Source organism: Porcisia hertigi, chromosome 19, assembly GCF_017918235.1.
Source record: "Porcisia hertigi strain C119 chromosome 19, whole genome shotgun sequence".
In the NCBI taxonomy this organism is placed as follows: domain Eukaryota; phylum Euglenozoa; class Kinetoplastea; order Trypanosomatida; family Trypanosomatidae; genus Porcisia; species Porcisia hertigi.
The window spans coordinates 185,028-206,406 of record NC_090578.1 but is presented as its reverse complement, the minus strand read 5'-3'; the positions used below and the strand labels follow the sequence as shown (position 1 = coordinate 206,406).

General features: G+C 57.6%; 6 protein-coding genes across 6 annotated transcripts; all 6 read right to left on the bottom strand.

Annotated features, from left to right (window-relative positions):
* Positions 1-548: 548 nt before the first annotated feature.
* JKF63_05763 (uncharacterized protein) lies at positions 549-2,921 on the bottom strand (the record flags this gene model as incomplete). The annotated part of the gene is made up of 1 exon (XM_067901717.1): positions 549-2,921. One exon carries the CDS (start codon positions 2,919-2,921, stop codon positions 549-551), a length of 2,373 nt encoding a protein of 790 aa, XP_067757743.1.
* A 2,165-nt stretch (positions 2,922-5,086) lies between these two features.
* JKF63_05762 (uncharacterized protein) lies at positions 5,087-5,551 on the bottom strand (the record flags this gene model as incomplete). Its single annotated transcript, XM_067901716.1, has 1 exon — positions 5,087-5,551. The coding sequence occupies one exon, from the start codon at positions 5,549-5,551 to the stop codon at positions 5,087-5,089; it is 465 nt and encodes a 154-aa protein (XP_067757742.1).
* A 1,657-nt stretch (positions 5,552-7,208) lies between these two features.
* On the bottom strand, positions 7,209-7,583 carry JKF63_05761 (uncharacterized protein; the record flags this gene model as incomplete). Its single annotated transcript, XM_067901715.1, has 1 exon — positions 7,209-7,583. One exon carries the CDS (start codon positions 7,581-7,583, stop codon positions 7,209-7,211), a length of 375 nt encoding a protein of 124 aa, XP_067757741.1.
* Positions 7,584-8,989: 1,406 nt separating this feature from the next.
* JKF63_05760 (uncharacterized protein) lies at positions 8,990-9,832 on the bottom strand (the record flags this gene model as incomplete). Its single annotated transcript, XM_067901714.1, has 1 exon — positions 8,990-9,832. The coding sequence occupies one exon, from the start codon at positions 9,830-9,832 to the stop codon at positions 8,990-8,992; it is 843 nt and encodes a 280-aa protein (XP_067757740.1).
* Positions 9,833-11,498: 1,666 nt separating this feature from the next.
* Positions 11,499-11,954, bottom strand: JKF63_05759 (uncharacterized protein; the record flags this gene model as incomplete). The annotated part of the gene is made up of 1 exon (XM_067901713.1): positions 11,499-11,954. The coding sequence occupies one exon, from the start codon at positions 11,952-11,954 to the stop codon at positions 11,499-11,501; it is 456 nt and encodes a 151-aa protein (XP_067757739.1).
* A 1,112-nt stretch (positions 11,955-13,066) lies between these two features.
* JKF63_05758 (uncharacterized protein) lies at positions 13,067-19,063 on the bottom strand (the record flags this gene model as incomplete). The annotated part of the gene is made up of 1 exon (XM_067901712.1): positions 13,067-19,063. One exon carries the CDS (start codon positions 19,061-19,063, stop codon positions 13,067-13,069), a length of 5,997 nt encoding a protein of 1,998 aa, XP_067757738.1.
* Positions 19,064-21,379: the final 2,316 nt, after the last annotated feature.

The following is a 21,379-nucleotide window of genomic DNA, read 5'->3' as shown; positions in this document are numbered from 1 at the left end:
AGGAGGAAGAGAGGGAGAGTGGTGGTGGTGAAGAGAAACCTGACGCGAATACGAGCCACCGCACCAAGACAAATTTTGTGTAGCGGTGCTACGGTCGTGCCTGCGTGCATGCCGAGTGCTTTCTTCACCTGCGTATATAAAAGACCGAGAAGACGGGGGATCCCCGGGTGGGGTGAGCGGAGCACGCCGTTAGCGATGCGGCAGAGGAAACAAGAGCATCCAGATGCAAAAAAGAAACAACACGCTAGAGACGAAAATGAGCAGCGAGGTTGATGCTGAGAACAAAAAAAAAACGCGCATGGATCCCCCCCAAGAGACCAGCAGGAGTGGTTTGCAGTGGCCCCAGGCCCATCGCTGCAGTGTCACTTTGATCGTACCAGAACGCATGGAAAGAGAAGGCGAGCTTGTGGGTGGGGGTGGTTCGGCTTCGCTTCACAGCAAACGAGAGAACGCGACAACCCGCAAACCACTCTGATTTGTCGGTACAGTGGGCGCGCGCGCACACACGTACGCGCATAGACGAGTCCCTACCGTGGTCGATGTGGGTCTCACACCACCGCGTGCACCTCTACGGAGGCCATCAGTGCTGCGGTGACTACATCGAACGCGGTTGTATTGCCGGCGCATGCGACGGCCGCCACGTCCAGACAACTCCAGCCATAAACATTCAGCGCGCCGACAGGGCAGCCAAAGTGCACGAGAAGCCCGTTCAATGCGCACAGGAGCTGCAGCGCCGGCATTTGCGCAGTTGCCAGCGCCTGTGACGAAGGGGCATGACCAGCACACGTGCGGGGCAGACAGATAAGAGAGAGCTGCGAAAAAGCGATGTGCAATGCAGTGCTACCCTCCTCATCCCTCAGTTGAGCTAAGCGCGGCTGGTGGCTTAGGAGATGCCTCACACCGACGACGTCGAGCTTCTCCACGAGATAAAAGAAAGATGTCAGGGCGGATGGCATGACGCGGACAGGGCTGCGACCTGATCCAGTAACCCTCAGTTCACTAGCCGCTCCAGTGTGGCATTCCACGGCGGTGTCTTGCGGCAGCGGTGCCGGCGCCTCCGGTGGCAATAAAACGGGGCCCGCGTGTGGGAAGGCAAAGAGGTGTGATGTTTGTCCGTTGCACCTCGAAAAGCGCAGCTCACAAAAGTTGGTCTCACTGTGACCTGCAGTCGCGGCAGCAGTACCCGCATTAGGACAAGTGAAGTGGTGCGCTGCGTAGTAGGAAGCAACCCCTTCTAATAATGCTTCGGTGGCAACAGCATCACTTGCAAAACCAAAGGGACTTTCAATGTTGAAAAGAGTGTAAGCCACGCGCGCCACCTCCGTGGGGGATGGCAGCATCAGCAGCCCAGAGCCACATGTTGGTGGCTGCGGTGCCGAAACGGCGCTGCCTTCTCCGTTGGATATCTGCGTCGCCATGCACCGACGCCAGTGACCCATCTGAGACGAAACAGGTGCCGTCTGAACCGCCGCATGGCCGTGACGCTGCCGTAGAACGGCGGAGAGGCTCACAGCATTTCTAAGCGTGGAGCAACAGGCCTCGCCGAAACCTGCCCTGAACTGCAGCAATGCTAGCAAGCGGTACTCACGACGATGTTTGAGCATGTCGGCACAATCCTGGACAAGCACCGCTTGACTGAGCGAGGCGACGACTCGGTACGCCGTGCGGTAGTCCCGGGCCTCCCATGCCAGTACGAGGGAAGCGTACTCCATAGCGCGGCGCTGAGCCGCTAGGGCCGTTGACGACAGCGTGGCTGGTGCGGTTGGCCGTGGCGCACCACTGCACTCCAGTCCCTCGAGCTGGGTGCAGGTCCGAGGACCAGCTTCCAGTGATACGGGTCCACTAGAAACGACACTGCCACTGCTTGAGGGGTCGAAAAGCTCTTCAGCGAACCACGTACGGACCTCCTTTTTTAGGAGGTCGAAGCACCTCGCCACGAAGTCCTCGACCGAACCCGTCGATGACAACAACGATGACGATGTGGCAAAAGCTGCGCGCCACGCTTCAGCGACATCGCCTGCAAAGCTGTTGTAGACGCAGGGACCCTGCCAGCCGTCCCAATACGAGGGAAGAGGGGTCACCGCTGTGCCTTCCGCTGAAGAAGCCTTGACACAGGGAGAGACGGTGCCTTGCCGTAAAAGCTCACAATACTTGTCCACAGAAGAGATGCTGACGACGTGGTCCAGGACATACACGTCGAGACCTGCACCTTGGGGAATGGCGGCCCCGGCGCCCGGGTCGGTAGTCGCTCTATTGGCCGTCGGGGGAGTGCATGCCGACAGCGTCAGAAGTACCTCCCGTGGGTCTACATAGCCTCGCAGGTAGCGGATTGCCTTGGCAACTTCGCCGCGGTGAAGGGCGACAAAGCCGGCCATGCGGTGCAGCTCTGCCTCAAGAGAACGAAGCGCATCATCGGTGTCGATGGCGGCTGCCACGTTGCGCGCAGTGCCTGAGGCGCGCCGACGGTGGTGCGCCACGAGCTGAAATGCGCCTTCGCTGTTGCCGCCTGCCACCATCTCGGCCAGCTGCGCACGCAGTGGGCTGATCTGCAGCATCCATACCGTGCGATCGCTTGCCACACATACGGACATACCCTGGCCACGCAGAGCGCCGTAGCGGACACCCTGCAGTGGTATACGCTGACTCTTCCACGTGACGCCGGTTCCTGACCCATCCTCAAGGAGGGAAACAATGTTGCAATGCTGCGCCGTGAAAAGAAAAACATGAGGGAAGCGCGCTAGCACGAGTTCAACCGGAGCGTCTGCCTGAAAAACGTCGCCCATGACGAGCTCATTGTTTTTGCCGCGCGACGCACTACCTTGAACAGTCGCGGAGGCCACTGCAGCGCCAGTCCTCCAACCTCCATCGCCGATGTGAACACACCCCGCCGTCGCTGCAGCTGGCGGGACACCAACCTCCATCACTGTATTCGGCGCCTGTGTTCGCACCAAGAAGGTGTTGTTGTCGCTCCCGACAGAGAGCAAAGGCGGGCGGCTGCCGTCAAGGCGAAGAACACACCACGGAGAGCCCCCAAGCAGAGACAACAAACTCACCTCACGGCGCATCCCCACGCACACACTCAGTCCCGCCTCCACACTACCGGCAACGGGGAGCAAGCCGTCTCCAGTGGGGGCGCCAACAGCCGCGGCGTAAGGGAGACCAGGACCGCGATGCAGACCCGGGGCGGGGTTGGACAGGAGCACACACTGCGCAAGCTCTGGGAGTACGTAGCACTGGCGCAGCATCACACGTGGCGGTGGTGGTGGCAGTGCGGATCTAACCGTTGGGGAGCTGAGGCTGGTACTGCAACCGAGGCCACCATCCTCAGCAGGCTCATTCACGCATGGTGCCAAAGCGCTCACCGCTGCAGACACTGACGTCGATACGCGGTCGACCACGTAAACCGAGAGCTGCTTTTTATGTTTCTCGGCCACGCACACCACGTATGCCCTACCCCCCCCTAAGGAGGAGTACGGCAGGGAACAGGAGAGGGCGGCACCGCTGCCCCTACAGTCCCGGCCATCGTGCGCGCTCCCGTGGTATTGCTGAGCTTTGCTGGCACTGTTGACAGCGCAACCCGCCAGACTCGCGGATGGCGCAGCTACAAGCGCACCCCCTGGGGTGCGCGCGGAGGAGCTGCCGTGGCTGCCCTGGCTCGGCGTGCAGGAGTGCGAAGTAGCGGAACTATACTGATTGCAACCATTGTTCTCGCCCGATGTGAGACAGCCTGTGCAAACACGTGCATGCGTCGAGGAGACCGTGCCGGCCGCTGGTGACACGTTGGTGTCGCTCTTCACACTGCCGCTCGCGCCGCAGCCAACGACGGAGAGCGGCGGCGCAACAGAAAAGGAGGCCACCTCTGCTGCGATGGTGCTCAGCACTGCATATGTATCCGCATGGAGGAGCTGCAGGACACCGCCGCAGAGGACAAAAAGCAAACGCTGGCTCCGACTATGCTGGAGTTGCTGGACCGCGGCGCCTGAAGCGGAGACAGCGCAGCGACGCGCAACCTTTGTAAAGACGGCAGTCTCGTCTGGAGACGACGCAGATGAGGTACCCCCTTTCGCTCCATCAGAAGGGGCCGCAGCGCTGCTTGAAGTCGCCTGCCCAGAATAAAGTAAAACAGACGCTACGGTTTGAGACTGTGTAGCCGGCACAGGTGAGGTCGTGAGGCGAATCAGCTGCCCGCGGCTGGTGCCTACGTGCGTGTCAGCTCCATAGCTGTCAAGAGCGGTGATCTTGCCATCTGCCTCATCAAGGTCGAAGAGTCTCAAAACTGTGCGCACAGCTGGCATACGTCACGTTCTGCGTGTACACACACACACACATATATATATATATATATATAAATATATTGAAAGAGGGGTTTGTGATTCGGCGAAGTGGAAAAATAGGAACACCAGCAGCAGATGTGTGTGTGTGCGTGCGTGTAGGTGGCAGGCGGGGGGATAGGGGGGCAGGGGAGGGGAACTCCTCAAAGCCTGCAACCAGAGACGCTAAATATATAACGTCTCGGGGTGCGAACCCTGTGAATGATCAGATTCGTGAAATCGCACGAAAGAGGGGAAGAGGATCGTGCATAAGCCCGCTCAAATGAAAAGAGTAGAGATGCTACGAGACGACCAAAAAGGGGAAGAGGGGGTGGGGAGGGCAGGGGAAATCCATCCTGGGGAAAAAGACAAGCAGGACGAATGGGGGAAAGAGGCCAAAAGACCGTAATGAACATGGCGATCGGGCCAGTCGCGTTGGCGTACGATCGAAATGGGCTACTCTACTCGCGCCCTCACGTAGTTCCAGGGTTCACAGCAACACATATGAATAAAAAGAGTAATGTGAATCACAAGCCCTTTCCTCTGTGCTTTCTACGGTGCCAGAATTCCAAAACGTATTGGCCTGGGCAAAACGCCCAAACCTACGTCCCCACCCACCCCCTGCAAAGCAGAACGCCGAGGACTGAACACCACGGGCGCGAGGAGGTATACACCCCCCCCCTCCTCCCGCTTTGCTGAGTGTGTGTGTGTGTGTGTGTGGCTGTTTGATGTTTTCTTTTCATATTCACCTTTTTCTCTCTTTTTTTTTGCGGTGTTTAGTCCTGACGCCACTGATGGCCACATTCCACGCACTTGAAGAACACAGTTGCCGGCTCGTCAGCGGAACGCATTTGGATCTGGATAAAATACGCCTTGGTGCTGCTGCACGGATTATCTTCGTTCTGGCATTGGATCGTCGTGATTTGACCTCCCTCCGCAGACGCATCCATCGCGGTGGATGTCTCCGTCTTGGCAACGGCAGGAGACGCAGACGTCGCGCTGCCAGCCTCTGCGTTGGACGTATCCGCTGCCGGTTCCCCCTGATCGTCCATGAGTTTTCGGTTGTGCGCCACCAAGGAGTGCTGAATGGTTAGGATGGGCTCACCAAACGCGTTCGTCGGAGCTCGCCGGCTTGCGCTGGCAACGGAGTGGAGATAGCGGCACGTGGCACATACAAACGCATTTCCTTCCACATGTGGCACCACAAGCAGCAGGGTGGAGCAGAAGGGACAGAAGAACATGTCGATGTCGTCTGTGTGCGTGTGTTTTACTCCCCAACCACGTGTAGCGCACACACGTTCTGGAAGTCAGGGATTGGGGATCGGGAAAGGGGGGGGGCGCGTTGGAAATGGTCGTTGTTTCTTTTTTTTTTTGGGGGGGGGGGGAGTGGAGGAGGACAATTCAAGAAATCAACGAACGTTTTAACCCAAGGCGACAGGAGCTGGTCCCTACGCGTCGTCGTGTACCGCTTCGTGTGTTTACTCGTCTGGTGTTTGAGTGACGCGAGACAGTGATAAAGGAAGTACACAGACAGGTGGGACGGTCAGCAGAGAGGATTTGGTGGAGGGGGGGGGAACATGCGCTGGTGGTGGTGGCAGTGGAGGCGATGCAAAACATATCGAAAAGTGGATGTGTAAAGCGCATAGGGTGCGGAAGAGCCGCGTATGGAAGACACCCAAGATGAATCTGGTGTCGGCCAGTTTTGTAGGATGGCAGTAAACAAGAAGTGAGGTGGTGCTCACCAGAGGGTGGTGCCGTATTGACCCAAGGGCCGGAGAGTGCGTTCTATGGAGGGTGGGGCAACAGAGAGAGGTGTCATGATGACACTGTTTGTAATTTTGTCTTTCCCCCACCCCCTCCCGCCACACACACACACACACACACATGCACAGCACAGCACAGGACAGGACAGGACACCACACCACACCACCACTACCGTCACCTCTCTTCTCACCTGCAAAAACTGGAAGACACACTGGCAGAGCACATAACACTCACGCGTGGCTCTCTGCCACCGCAACTGGCGTTGTTTCAGGGATATGTTTTGTTTTCTTTGGGGGGGAGTGATTGCGCCATTCCCTCACGCTCCAGTGACACACCCAACAAGAGAGATAGATGCACAGAAAGCAGGGCATGTATCTGAATGGGAAGGGGGGATTGGAGAATCGGGAGGCCTCCACGTCAGCCGAGGAGGAGGGCGGACGGGGCCGGGTCGTAAAAAAAAAAAAAGTGACCATACAACGAGAACACGCACGCACACAGCGAAAGAGAGACGTCGAAAAAATGATAATAAAAGAACTTCGCATCGCAACAACAAAAGAAAACGCCATGACAATCACCACAAATATACACACACATACACGCATTTCTGTGTGTGTACGTGTGTACGTGTAAACAGGTACATCAAATACGACAATGCAACGGAACCCGAAGAGACCACGAGAGAGAGAGACGGGGGGGAAGGGACACAAACTCGAGTGGCCGCGTCCACTAGAATTTTCAGCATCATCACAAACAGAACAACAAAAAATCTTTGTCCATGACATTCCGACCTGATCTTGGGGTCCTCTACTTCACTCACTCAGAGTGAATGCCGGGACATCGGGAGCAAGTGGTACGCGCCTACAAGCCCGTCACGTCCACCCTCACGCACCGCTACGCCCCTCCCCCCCCCCCCTCTCCAAGTCCAGATCTGCTGTAGAGAGGTGCATGACTGGGAGATGAAGAACAAGGGGACCAACGCGACTAAAGGGAGAACGAAAACGTGGACAACTTGCAAAGTGCTCCTTGTGTGTGTGTGTGTAAAAACATGTGTCGAAGCACTAAGAGACTTTTTTTCTTGTTGTATCTTCTCTGCGTGGGCCTTGGGGCGCACACACGCGCTGTCCTGACTCACTTTTACAGGCCAAGCGTCTTCATCGTTAGCTCATGGCCGTGGAATCGCCTCTCCACGAGCGCGCGGGGTGCCGGTTGCACATTCGGGTCGTTCTCTGGCAAGCCGTAGACATCGCTGGGGGTTAGCTCGGTGTAGTTGCCACGGTACGCATGATAAAGAGCGCTGCTGGTGGGTAAGGCACCGAGGCGGTGACTACCGAGCAGCGTCGTCTCTGTCAGAGCCACTTCTATCGCTGACCCCAGACCATGCGTGGTGCGGATGTTGTTCATACGCACCGCCTCCTCCTGGCGCGGCGCACTGCGCTGGATAAACTCGACTGGGTGCATGAGCCTCTCCTCCCGCGCCAACGGGCGTGAAATCCCAATCTCACTGGACATTTCTGCAAAGGGGTAATCGGGAAAAAGAGTGAGAGAGAGAGAAGGGGGAGAGGGGGGAGGGGAGGGGGGGGGGGGGGCTGCAAGAATGGATGATGGACTGAAAAACAGAGGCGAATGAATGGTGAGAGGGTGGCGGCTCTTTGGGGTTGCCGGCAAGAGGATAGAGAGTGGCCGTGAGTGCAAACAATACGATCAACGCAAAAACGAAAAAAAAAGGAAGGACGACTTGCAACGCCCAGAAATTTTCCTGTGTAACTCGCGTGTGAGGTATCGTCAACTCGGCTTCAGTGCAAATCAGAAAACACACTCAAAAAAAAAGACAGAGAAGTGGTCTACGGGGATACACACACGGATGAGCGCGCAGATTTGTTGAGAAAATGCTGCACGAGCTCATGTGAGCATTTCACAGATGAGGCGTCGGTTCAATGGACGGGGAGAGAGAGAAGGAGACAACAAAGAAGAAGGAGTCCAGAGATGCAGAAGTCGAAGGCAAAAAAAAGGTGACTGTGTGTGTGTGGGGGGAGGGGGGGGGGGGATGATCAGCGAAGGGCTGCGCAGAAATTCATCACGGGTATCGCTTGCCCCTGTGCTGAGCCGCCAGCACACAGAGATAGGATGTGAGAAAGATAGGGGAGAGGGACCAGGGGTTGAGGAGCCCCACGAACGTTGGCCTTCGCCTCCCCCCCCTCCCCCCCCCCCACACACACACAGGCACACAGGCACAGGCACACGCGCACACATCCATCGGTGTCGCGACGTGGAGAACAGAGGTGCACATAAACAAAAATATATATGTAGAGATGTAATATCAACGCTTCGTGTTTGACGGTAATGCACCTCCAACTACAAAACTGGACTACTTCCATCTCTCTCTCTAGGTGTGTGCGTATGCTCTCTGCTTATGTTATTCGGCGCCGTTCCGTGTATTTTTGTTGATTGTCGGATGACCACGACGAGGAGGCGCACTAGCATGAACCGGGGGAGACAAAGCTATACGACCACAGGCGAACAAAAAGAGGGAGGATGACGACGCACACCGCCCATCCCTACACTGTCCCCGTTCTTTTTCCCGCAGAATCAGGGTTGGTGCGCTCGAAGGTGCAAAAACGCGCAGTGATGAGCATTCCCTCGCGTGCAGGAAGAAAAAAAATGTGGTGAAAGCAGGGGCGCTCACATGTGTTCGTGTGCATCTGTATGTGTATATGTGTAAATACGACAACATGTAGAAGAGTTCGAAGCCTGCATAGTCTTTGATTGGACTCTTTACTCGTCACGCAGTCCGCTGTCGCCAAGCGCGGGATCGCGTTCGCCATTAAAGCCTAACATACTCCTGTTACTACTCTCCCTTTCCACACGTCAGCCCAGCCACCACCACCACCCCCCCCCTCCCCGCCTTTTGACCGTGTTCAGAATAAGTACAAGTAGAAGAAAAGAATGAGGAAGACACCAATCACAGCTGGCGGGCCGTATGTCTTGATGAGGCGCATGCGGTTCATGTGCACCGTCTTCTTATAGTAGCGAGAGCTTTGATCGACAAGCTCCGCCGAGTAGTTCGTCATGGTGTCGAGCCCCTCGCCACGCGTCATGAGGTCCTCCAGATTCTTGCGCATAACCATGTGCACATCAGTGATCTCCTGTCGCAGCGCATCGTACTGTGGGTTGACCTGGCGACGCATCCGGCCCCTCTCCCCCGGACCGTCCGCGTTCGAGTCGATGCCAGCCCCGGGTTTACCACCGCCACCGCCTGCGGCGGAGCCAACCACAATTTTATCACCGGTGGTGCGGTCCTGCTGCATGACGCGTGTCACGCACTTCCGAAGCGTCGCGTCGAACTTGATAAACTGGTAAGCCCTCACGTTGTGGGCGCCAATCTCCTCCGGCGTGTACATTTGAATAAACTCGGCAAAAATAAGGTCGAGCAGACCGCAGGCTAGCTTGTTCATGCTGCTGATATCCCCCGAGTTACGCAGCAACAGCTTGTTCACCGCCACAACCAACGTCAGGTCCGTTGCAGCGTCCTGAAAGGCGAAGTAAATGTTGTCCTTGTGATCAAAGCTTTCGTAATAGCTCCCCTTCGCCGCCGCCCGGTCCGTGCCACCCGCCGGCGACTCCATCCGCTCCACAATACGCTGCTCCTGCTGCCGAATCACATTCGCGTTGCTGTAGTTGTCATCTGTGTAGCTACACAAGGGCAGTCGATCGTGGGTGCGGGCGATGAGAGCCGCAATGAAACAGCCGTTGGACGCCATGGACGAATGGCTTGGATGTTCTAGAGATTGCGGGGAACCGGGGGGGAGGGAGGGATAAAACGACAAGGGGCTGTGTAGACAATTAGTAAGGGGGAAGGAAAAGACGTGCCGAAGAACTCAAGCAGGAATACGCGGGGGTGACACTGCAACGCAAAGGTATCCAACGACAACTCACGAGAGCGAAAGGAGGAGGGGGGGGGGAGGGGGGCGGGGGCACGGAGCAGAGGGCAATGCGCTTGTATAGGCCAAGTCAGAAGAGCACGAGCGCTTTGGGGGGTTTGGTGAGCACCGCCTCCTTATCGATATGCACAGGCACCCAGCCACTTTCAGGGAAAAGGACACACGTACAGAATCAATCGCCAATCACCAAAGATTAAACCCTTTCGGTGGAAGAGGGAGAAGTGATGCAGCGCCTGATCAGGGTGGAGTAGGGGGGGAGGAGGAGAGGAGGAGAGGAGGGAGCTGCGAAAATGGATAGAAAACGCACAGAAAAAGATATTACAAAAAAGGGGGAGATGAGTACAGAAAAGAGCAGCAAAAACCCTCGTCCCAATTGACCCCCTCGGTAAAGCGTATATGTGTTCGGGGGACGTCCTGTCTAGATAAATCCTGCTGTGTAACGCACTGACTTTGTAATGGATGTGCTTTCCAGAAAAATGCTTCGGCGATTCTCTTGCACGCGCATGTGTGTCTGTGGTGCTTGAAGACACAAGGCGAACAAAGGGAGTGCGATGCCCGGCTGAGAGGAGGAAGAGGAGCAGAAGAGCACGGATGATGGCAGAGACGTGATCAAGTGACGTGATGGAGTGTATTGCCTCGCTCGCAGCCGTGTAGAGGGGGGGGGAGGGGGGGGGAGGAGGCGCACGGACCGCGTATCACTGCCCCAAGGGCCGAAGAGAGCGCGCTGCATCACGACTGTTGTGGGTGTGGCGGGTCAACCGATAAGAGGAGAGGAAGCGATCAGAGAGGCGGACGCACAGCAACCTCCGCACACACCCTTTGAAATCAAATGACCGCGGAAGAGGCGGCCGTAGATGAGGAGGAGCAGTAGGGGAGAGAGCATCTTTGAGATGTCCCTTTGCGCGGGCCTTTCGACGCATCCCATTTCGGGAAGCCGCGGAACTTGCCGCATATATTCCTGCTTTTTTTTTCGGCGATACAGCCATGCGCTTTCCACGCGGTCACCCCTCATCCCCCCCCCCTCACCTTGAGAGTCCGCACCACACCTGCCCCATACGCTCAATACGCAAAGAGTGGGGAATGTTAGAGGGTACAGAAAAGCTGATAGGAAGGAAGTAGGGGAAGGCAGGTGGGAGGGTGGGAGGGAGGGGGGGAGGGGGCGCCACTAAAAATAAAAAGTGATGAACTGTGAAATCATTAAAAAAAGAAAACACTACAAAAGCGAAAAAAGGGGGCAGGGCAGGGCAGGGCAGGGCAGAGCGGGGTGGTGTCAAAACGTGTCCAGCAATCCTCAAAAAAAGGATGCTGCGTTGGAAGGGAGGGTGCATATAGGACGAGAAGCAGAGCTACCATCGACACACACCTGCACGCGCACACACACACACACACCACCACCACACACGCTCAAACGCACATCAGTGCACATGCAGCTGAACCAACCGTCTCCCGAAACCGCATCTCGCATTCCTGTCGTCGCAACCGTTTCTTACGCGACCATGGCGGAGGCCGTGCTGGACTCGTATTTCCAGGTGGGCGGCAGCTGCTTGACGCGCTTGTAGTAGCGGGCAAGGCGGTGGATGCGGGACTCGACCAGGATGAGGCGGTACTTGGTGTCGCGATCCGTCCTGTTGCGCTGGAGGTGCTTGCGCATCTGTGTGGCGCGCTTCACGAGGAAGTACAGGTCCTCCGGGATCTCTGGGGCAAGACCGTTGTGCTTGAGGATGCGCAGGATCTTGCGGCCTGTCACGTTCTTCACCTGGGCAATACCCATGGAATCACGCAGCTCCATGCCGATTTGGCTGGGCATCATACCCTTGCGGGAGCTCTTGCACACCATCTTCACCACGTTGCGGCTTGCAATCTTGAGCCACGCCGGGGGAGTGCGGCGGTAGGGGAGAGCGGAAGAGGCCTTGCCCCGACCGTTACCGTGCATGCGAACCATAATGAAAAGCGCGCTTCCCTTGAATGCTACAGAGATGTGTGCGTATGTGATGTGAATGTAATGCAGGTATGGAAAGAGGAAGAAGGTCGGTGTGACGGCAACAGCAATTGGGCGCACGTGCGCCGTGAGAGAGAGAGAAGGGGTAAGCATGTGTGGAGAAGAAGGGATGAGAACAAGGAGGAGTGAAGGCGAGGGACACCAAACGACGAAGCTACTTGTCGTTCAAGTCGAGTGTGACACTCGCGAGCGAGCAGTGCAGCAACCGCCCCCCAAAAGCACACACACACGCACGAGAGAGGAAAGCTAGACAACGGTGCGGCCTCCGCCAGCCATCCAAGGATGGTGTAAAACGTGTACAACCCGTCACACCGGATGTGTACGCACGTGTCGAGTATCTCTGTATCGCAACGACCCTCCAGCGGTGCCTTTTTTTTTAATGTGAAAATTTCAAGTCTACGGATAAAAGCGCGCGCATGCGTCCAGACAACAGAGAAGTGGGCGGGCGGGCTGTGGCTTTATAGATGAGTGAGGGGCAGGAAGGCGCGGGAGTACACAACAAAACCCATCGCAGCGGAGAATCCTCTGCACCCCCCCCCTCACACACACACACTTGTCTCTCTGCCCTGTTTAGATCTGTGGCTTTGAGTCGGGGAGATGGGCGAGGAAAAAAGCACGCGTTACCCAAGACTGGTGCCCCACAAGAGTTCATCCCGAGAGGGGAGGTGTGAAGATAGGGAGAATGAAAAAATTGAGGAAGAAGAAAGGACATACACACACACACACACACACACACGCACGGGCGCGCTCAAGGAAGCACACTCAACCAAGAGGTGCTGCGAGGGCCCCTCCCCGCCCCATTAGAAAGGGTATATCCAGACACTTTATATATCGACAAAAGGGGTACGGATGCACACCTATGCATCGTATACATACATATATGTATATACACATATATGTATATATATTCGATGTGCTGTGTGCGCAACAATCGAGAAGCCACATGAACAGTGTGGCTGAGAACTCTATTTGATGTGCGCACCCCACCCCACCCCTCCCCCATCCCTGCGTCTCTACGGTGGCTCGGGTCACCTTTTCGTCTTCCCCGAGAAGACCTACACGCCAGCAGCCGCACGACTCCCGACCACGATCGTCCTGTGAAGCTGTTCGCCGCTTCGCAGAATTACCACGGGCAGCCTCGCATTAGCGTGGACGTGACGGGATACAACCGCGTTGAAAGCGGCGAGATCGGTCACAGCGTACCCGGCAAAGCGCACAAGCTGGTCGCCTACCTGGAGACCCGCGACCTGCGCCGGCCCCTCAACGCCAACGCCCTCCGCGTTAACGTACTGCGACGTCACCTCGCGAATGCTGATTGTTGTTGTGCGCTGCAGCGCCTGCGTACTGCGGTTCACATGGACGCGGAAACCGAGGTACGGTTTTACTAGCAGTTCTCTCGACCCCGTGTCCGTCACCGACCCTGTTGCGGTACGTGGGGTGTAAGTGCGTGGAGTGGACACGCCGGAGTACGAACGGAGGGAAAAACTATGGCTACGTAGGCGAGCCGGTCCTCCCGAGGGTGACGTTGCCCACGCCGCTTCCAAGCTCAACGACCCGTTCAACGGATCGTCGGTGCTATGCACGCGCGTGGATGGGTCGCCTTCCAGCACCGAAGCGAACGCTGTCAAGTTCAATGGTCCACTATGGATGCTGGAGGCAGATTGATTGGCCCGCTGATCCAGAGACAGCGGCCCGAACGAATCTGGCATGCCTGGTGGCATCGCATTTTGTGGCAGCATTCCTGTCCCCGCCTCTTGGACCGCCCCCGAAGCCAACTGGCGCGGCGCAAGCGGATGCGTTGCACGCAACGTCGGTGATAGTGATGCACCGTGCTCGCTGCTTTTGGGGCTGTTGAGGGGCATGGCGGTGGTTTTCTGCAAAGCCGCACTGCAGTCACCAGCCAAGGACTCGACATTGTTCAGCTCCGCCATCGAGGCAGCGTAGGCGTCTTGGAGGCGGTACAGTTTCATCTCACGAGGCCAGAGGGTCGTGTCCACGAGCTCCAGAATCACCGAGGCGTTCTCCACTAGGGCGATGGCGGTGTCACGACTGCACAAACTGCCGAGAGGCATAGAACGGACGTTGACGCTCCCACGCAGCGAGATACTCCCTGGACGTTCTACGGGCACATCACTATGCGCAGTGAAGCTGTCGAAGAGCGTCACCAACTTCAGAACCTCGCCAACCATTAAGCGACGCTGTTTGAGCGGCACTCTCGCGAGCCACGAGGCAGAGGCATGCACTTTAGAATTGTCCTGGTTGACAGCCCCCGTCGGGTCAGCAGCGACCCGCGCTAGCGCACTGCAACCTGTCACACTCTCCACCCCACACTCCCGCGCCGCAGCGTGCAAGAGCGCGCCCAGGTTGGCGTAAACAGCCGTGAAGGCGTCTGCTAAACAGACGTACGTCTCCTCCGCAGGTGGCGCAGCCCACATCTGCTGTGTACTGGTAGTATTGTGCATAGTAGCGGACGCTGTTGGCAACACAACGCTCCCTGACAAAGGTGATGCGCTGCTGACTGACCCAGCAGCCGAGAGAGTCAGCCGGTGCCGCTCCTGCAGAGACGACGGAAGTCCTGACACCGCGGTTGGCTTGCCGCACTTGGCGTTGGATACCGACCATGCCGGCAGTATGCGAGAGGAGGGCCGCCCCTTGGCAACTGTCTGCGAGCCTCGGCCTGGGGCGGTGTCTGCCTTCGCCGGCGCGCAGTTTGAAGGCAAGTGAATGGGGAGCCGCAGCGCTAGCGCGTGCGCGGCGAGCAACATCTCTTCATCGCGACCATACGCCATGGTGTTCCCTTTGAGTGCACGCAAGACGGCGCTTACGTCACACAGCAGCTTATCCTCCTGTCGCAGCAACCTCTCCTCTTCCGTTCCATCTACATCTGCGACACTGGGCGTGTGGCTGCCAATAACCGTCGCAACACCGCCGCCGAAGCAGCCCCACGACAGCGGCATCGACGCGAGTGAAGCGAGCGAGCCGCGGCGCATCGAGCCCGTCGATGACAAATCCGCTGCCATAGACGTTGTGGGTCGCAGGGACGAAGCTGCCGCGTGCACCGCACTTGGGATTCGGTAGCTGGTGATAAGCGTGTTCAACAATGCCTCGGAACGCAGCATAGTTGCTTCACGCGACACTGCCTCCAGGCGCTCCTCCAGGCGCTTCGTCTCTCTTTTCGTATCATCTATGGAGGACTGAGCAGCGCTGAGCTTCCCCTCCAGCTTCTCAACCGTCATTGGTGTCTCTAACCCACTCTGGAGTGCGGTCCACTCCACCCTCAGGGTGTCACGCTCGCTAGCCAGTCGCTCATTGCGTGTAACGTAGAGGGCAAAGTCTTGCCACAGCGCAAAGTAGCGACGACGGAGCGGCTGCGGCTCAACCAACACAGTCGGGAAGAGCCCCACCGCCTCGGGTGTTCGATTCTGTTCCGCGATGGCAGCACCTCGCCGACGCAATCGGGCATACGTTCGCCACAGATCAAAGCAGTCGAGCCGGTTCGCGCGTTCCTGACTGCTCTTCGTCCTCTCCATCAGACACCACAGCGCCCTCACCCGGTTTGCCCTACGCATTGCTGCCCGTGTCATATAGGCTACGGTACAGCTCCCTGGAGTGTAGGTGCTGGAGTTCATCGACAAGAGCAATTGATTGAACGCTACGCACTGACGCAGATGCACCTGTCGGGCTCTCAAAAACTCACGCCAGCGACTGTACGCACAAGCTAGCAGAGTGACTTTATGTTGTCTCCCCATGGCAGCGGCCATCGACCGCCACAGATGCCGGTGTGCCTCACGCACTTCAGTGCGGACGGCGAGAAGCATCACCTTATGTCCCTGGAGCTGGACCTCCCGTAGAACATCACTTGCAGACTTTTTTTCCCGCGCGCGCGCCCAGCCCAACCACCGTTGTGTGTAGCGCCAAAGGAGCGCCAAAGCACAGCTTTCTGCTCCAACCGCAACGGCGGTCTCGCATCGCGAACGCAGTGCCCGGCGCCAAGCCCACTGCCTCCAACGCGCAAAGACAGCGTACGTCTGCCGACGCGAGTAGCCGCGCTCCAGCACGAGGCCACAGAGACGTTTGTCGACCAAATCCCTCTCTTCAAGCGTGCAATCCGTTGTCCTCCTCGCTTGATCGGCAAGGTTGAGCGCCCGCTGCTGCTGTAGCAACTGCTGTGAGACAGCAGCCTTCAGCTCACATGGTGGCGGCTGGCTCACGCAAGAGCCCGTGGTGGTTTGGTGGGGTCCATGCGCCATGGTGGTTCGGTCGAATTGGGTAACGCTCAACACCATTGACCGCGAACCGTGGCGGCAGTTGTTGCTGCTGCCATTCGGTGACGCTTTCCGCAACCCCTCCCCCTGCAGAGCGGCAACCCACACGAAGCGCCGCATCGGCATCATGCGGAGCGGCACAAAACTGCAAGATTGAATCGTCTGTGACAACGGTGTCAGAGAGAGCAGCGGCAGCTCCGCGTCATGGGTGTCGTAGGCAGCAATACTGCCGTCACAGAAGGCGGTGTAGAGGCGGCCGACGCTAGCGTCATAGAGGACGCTTGAGAGCGGCATGCGGCGTGACGAGCTCAACGTACGCACGTACTGGCCAGAAGGGAGGGCGAACACCTTCGCTGTGGAGTCGCGAGACCCACTCACCAGAAGGCGATCCTCCACCACTGTAAGTGCCGTAACATACTCGTCGTGAGCGTACTCGATTGGCCAGTTGACCGCGGCCACCGCGTCATATGCTGCAAAGATCACCTGCGTCAGGTCCACCGATGCCGCGGAGAGCAGCACGCGCTGCTTGTACCGGCGCAGCCACGATTCCAGACGCTTCCCCAACGGGCTCATTGACCATTGCGTGCGCGCTTGGGTCAACTCGGCGGCAAGCAACGTATTCTTCTCTACTTTTTTTGAGCCCTCCTTGTTGCGCTTCACTGAACTTCTAGCGGCTGAGGGGGTGGATGTCCTTTTCGCCTCACTACACTCCCGCACGGTCTCACTGGTAGGGCAGCTCACGATGAAGTCACCGCGCTGTTTGCGGAGGCCCCTCGCCCGCTTCTTTATGAGTTGTTGTAGACCGCGTGGCGTGTAGGGCATCGTGGTGGGGCCAGTGTCACTACTGCGGGGGTGGCTGCCAGTCGCAGCAGATGAATATCTGAGGGCCACCCTGTCGGCTTCGTCTTTTACGTCCCACTTCAAATCGCAGTGCAACGGTGAGATGCCGCGGCCAGGGCCAACCAACATACTGCCCTCACGAAATAGACTCAGTTTTGTGTCGGTCATTGTCGGCGCGAATGCCGCGTCCTCAGCCGCGGTCAAGGGAGACGCCGATGGTGTGTGTGTAGGAGGCGATGGCAAATCACCCCCACCGAAGGTGGGCGGGGCTTGGAGAGGCGCACAACACTCGACCAGCGCTTCTCTGTGCGCACCAACGCGTCTGTTGAGAGAACCCTTGGCAATGTCGCCACAGCGCTCCACAGAGCGATGGCGTCCGCCTACCTCGGAGTGATGAGTCAAAGGGGGAGGCGAGCAGGCAGCAGCCGTGAGGTTCGTGGTGTTTGTCGACACCGAGCTCAGCAAAAGACGCTGGTGGATGCCTGACGCGGCGGTTTTGGACGTGCTGACAGTCCCCTCTCGAGACGTCTGCGTCTGTCCCCCCTTACGCGCCGCACACAAACCTGCTGAAGTGCTGGACAGCCCCGCCATAACGGGGTCCACGGTCGATGACCCCGCCAGTGGCTGCGGTCGGGGTGCAGTTGCGATTGATTCCATAACCCTGCCACCGACGACGATGTTGGCTCGCTCCTCCCTTGAAACCGTCAGCTGAACGCCTTGCACCACGTCCCACATGCGCAGCGTCCCGTCATCGGAACCGCTGAAAGCGTACCCGCCAGTCACGGTGGCTCCAAGGGCACAGATGCTGTGCGAGCTGCCATTCAGACGGTGCAGGTGAGACATATCGGCGGCCCTCCAAACAGCGATAGAGCCGTCGAGCGAGCCCGTGAGCAGCAACGACTGCGTCGGCACCGTGTCGTGAGGCAGAAATAGGGAGTGGTATGGGGCACTGGGCATGTAAAGCAAACACGTCACGGCAGCCGTATGCACGCAATGCGCCGCTGTCTCTTGCATCGTGACGGTGTCGTAGAGACGCACCGTGCCGTCTGCGAATCCAGCTACGACACGGTTGCCGCAGATCTCGGCTAGGGAGGTGATGACCGCCCGTGGGTCGCGACGCGGAAAGCGCGCCAACACCTGATTAGGGTTCGCCAGGCTACGCACCTCCAGCCCGCCGCCCTGGACAGCCAACCACAGCGATGTGTGTAAGCCCGACTTTACAAGGGATTCCATGTTCGCTGCGGAGACGCCATCAACGGCGCCGTCAGGCCCACCCTTCAGTCTAACAGACGCCACTGACGAGGGCGGTGGCGCGGCGCCGGACGCAGATGAGAAAAGCGGGCGACTGCGCAAGTACGTTTTGTCAGAATCTGATGAAGCTCGGCGGCCACGGCCAGCGGGGCACCCTGCAAGCCCATTGCTGGCAACTGAAACTCCACAGCTGGACGCGCGACGTCTCAATTGCGACTGAGACCCACCAGCGGCACCGAGCCAGGATGGATGGCCAGCTGCCACACGGTGGGAAGGGGACATGTCCACGGCGTGTGGCATGTCCGCCTCGACAATTTGCGTACGGGATTCTGGGGCAGCAGAAGAGCCGGTGCCGCCGTCCTCACATGCAGGATCGGCAGTGACAACACACGCAGCGGCGGCGGCCGCAGCCGCGGTCTCCTCTTGCTCATCCGCGTCGATACTCAGTTGCGGCAGCGCGCCATGGTCGGCAAGGGACCGCGCACGAAACGCGTGCAGCGTGGCCGCGGCCGGCGTGCGCACTACCACTGGAACGGCGCAGCGGAAGCGCCCAATAAAGCAGCGCGGTTGAGCCACATTGAGGTGACCGGTCTCCTTGTTCAACAAGAGTGGGCGGAGGTAAGAGGGGCGCGACGCTGTTGGAGACGGAGGCCCCCCCTCAGCCCGCTGTGAAGAAACGGCGCCGCCACCTTCCATCGCCTTGATGAATGACCGGCTCGTTGTACGAGCGTGAAGCGACCCCACTGATGAACGCCGATAAACATGGCGAGTTGAAGCACAGTCCATCACCAAGGTCGATGACCCCATACCAGAATGCCGCCGAGCGGTGCGGTGGGATAAACAGGGGGACGCAGTAAGTGAACCACGAGAGAGTATGTTTTCATGGAGCAGCGACACCGACGCCGACCGCGGAGGCGTGGCGTAGTCGACGGACTGAGAAGAAGACCGCGCCAGCGCAGCCGCTGTCAACGCACCAAGAGGCATCACTGTGTCACGAGCGTTTCTTTGACTGCCCTGCGACGGCGGCTTATGCGCACCTCTGGGTGTGTCACTTACATCCTTGGACGACGGTGGCGGCGGCGGCGGCGGCGCAGAAGAAGGAGACTGCTCACGATGCAATACTGGCCGCAGAGACGGCCTCGTCGAGGTCGCTCGTGAGCCTGCCCGGCTTCTGCCCACACACGATACAGTCGAGCACACTGAAGTGGACTTTACAGAGGATCCACTGCGTTTAGTACGACCGTCACTTCTCTGCGCTGCGACCTGAGCATCATGATGGGACGACGAGAGTGGCATTGTACAAATCTCAAGCCAACAAACAGGAAAAATAAGATGCGTGTCTGTCTGTGGGTGGGTGGGTAGGTGGGGGTGAAGAAGATCGGAAGTGAGACGGAGGGGATTCTTGCGGTGAGGCCAGAGATACAGCTCAGCAACACACTTATGATGACGCCCCCCCCTGACAAAAAAACAAAGACAGAGCTGCCACACCCAATATGCGGCTCAGTCTATTTAAAAGAAGGTAAAAGGTGAGCCGCGGGAAGAGGTGTAATGGTACAAAAGGAAGTAGAAAACTCGGACACCAGCAGAGAGGGAGAACCAGTACGAGAAATACAGTAGCGGGAAAAAATGTTGAGGGGTTTGGGGGTGGGGGGGGGGAGCCAACAACGCTACCACACCACGAAGACACGAGAACAACAACAAAAAAGGCAAGTGAGAGAGTGAACAATCCAACCAAAACTAAGAAAAGGGTGATTGACAGCACGCCGGGAAGTGCCTCGATGTTTGTGTGAAGTGCGTATCTCTCTCTCTCGCTCGCTCTTCGTTTAGAAGATTGGAAGGGTGTTGATCTTTGAATATCTCTTGGAGTGCTGTTGCCGCAGCTGCCGTTGACAAACTTAATGGCTGTGCAGGACAAACACACACACGCAGATCAGAAGAGACGCGCAAAAGAAAAAGGAGGGGAGTAGGGGAGAGGATGGAGAAGGATGATGACAATCGCGATGATAGTGCGCAAAGACCAAAGATTGAAAGCGGGGGGTTAAAGGAAGAAGCCGTGGCGCAACAAGTTTATCAAAATGACAACAAGCCAACTCGCTCCTGGCCTTGACGTCAAAAAAGTTTTCTCTCTCCACTCTTCTCGGTTTGTCTTTGTGTCAAGACCCTCACTTACGCGCACGCACACGCACCCTCGTGTGCCCTCACCTCTCCTGCCCGTCCAACTTTCGCTTTCGCAGAGCCCTCCCAAGAAAAAAAAAGGGGGAAGAGGGGAGGGAGGGAGGAAGAGGATGAGCTTTTTTTTAGCCGTCTCTTCGAGTGCACTTTGAAGCCTCGCACCGCCACACCCCCGATCACGGGACTGACCAGACCCCCTGCCGATGCTGAAAAAGGAGAGTCTCAAATCAAAGGGGGGGGAGGGGGCGGCAGTAAAGAGGAAAAACACGAAGTGAGGGGGCGATCGAATTGAGCAACACCGGTCCAGTCTGTGTACGTGATGCAATACATAAAAACCACGGAGGTGGATGAAAAAGAGAGTGGAAAAGGAAGTCGGCGGGGCACACCCTCCAACACCACACACCACACACACACACACTATATATATATATATATAATGAACGTATGAAGAGAGCAAAAAGAAAACTTTGAAAAGCGAAGAGAGTCCAACAACAGAAAAACGGAGGAGCGGAAGAAGAGAGAAACGATATGAAAGAAAAGTGATGATGCACTGCGAGGCAACAGTCCACCAACGTATCTTCGCTAATTCCGTGAGCGAGTGTTTGTGTGGGGGGTGGGAGGAAGGGGGGATCTGAAAACCGGCGAAGTCATATCGACCCCACAGTCGGTCTCTCTCACCTTTCGGGGGGGGGGGGGGGAGGGGAGGGGAGGAGAGGAGAGTGAAAAAACTGAGAAAGGCAGAATGAATCCCCCACCACCACCGCCTCCAGAGAAATGGATCCCCTGTTGAGTTACGACGTCCGTGACGCCCTGGTGTATATATATATATATATTTATATA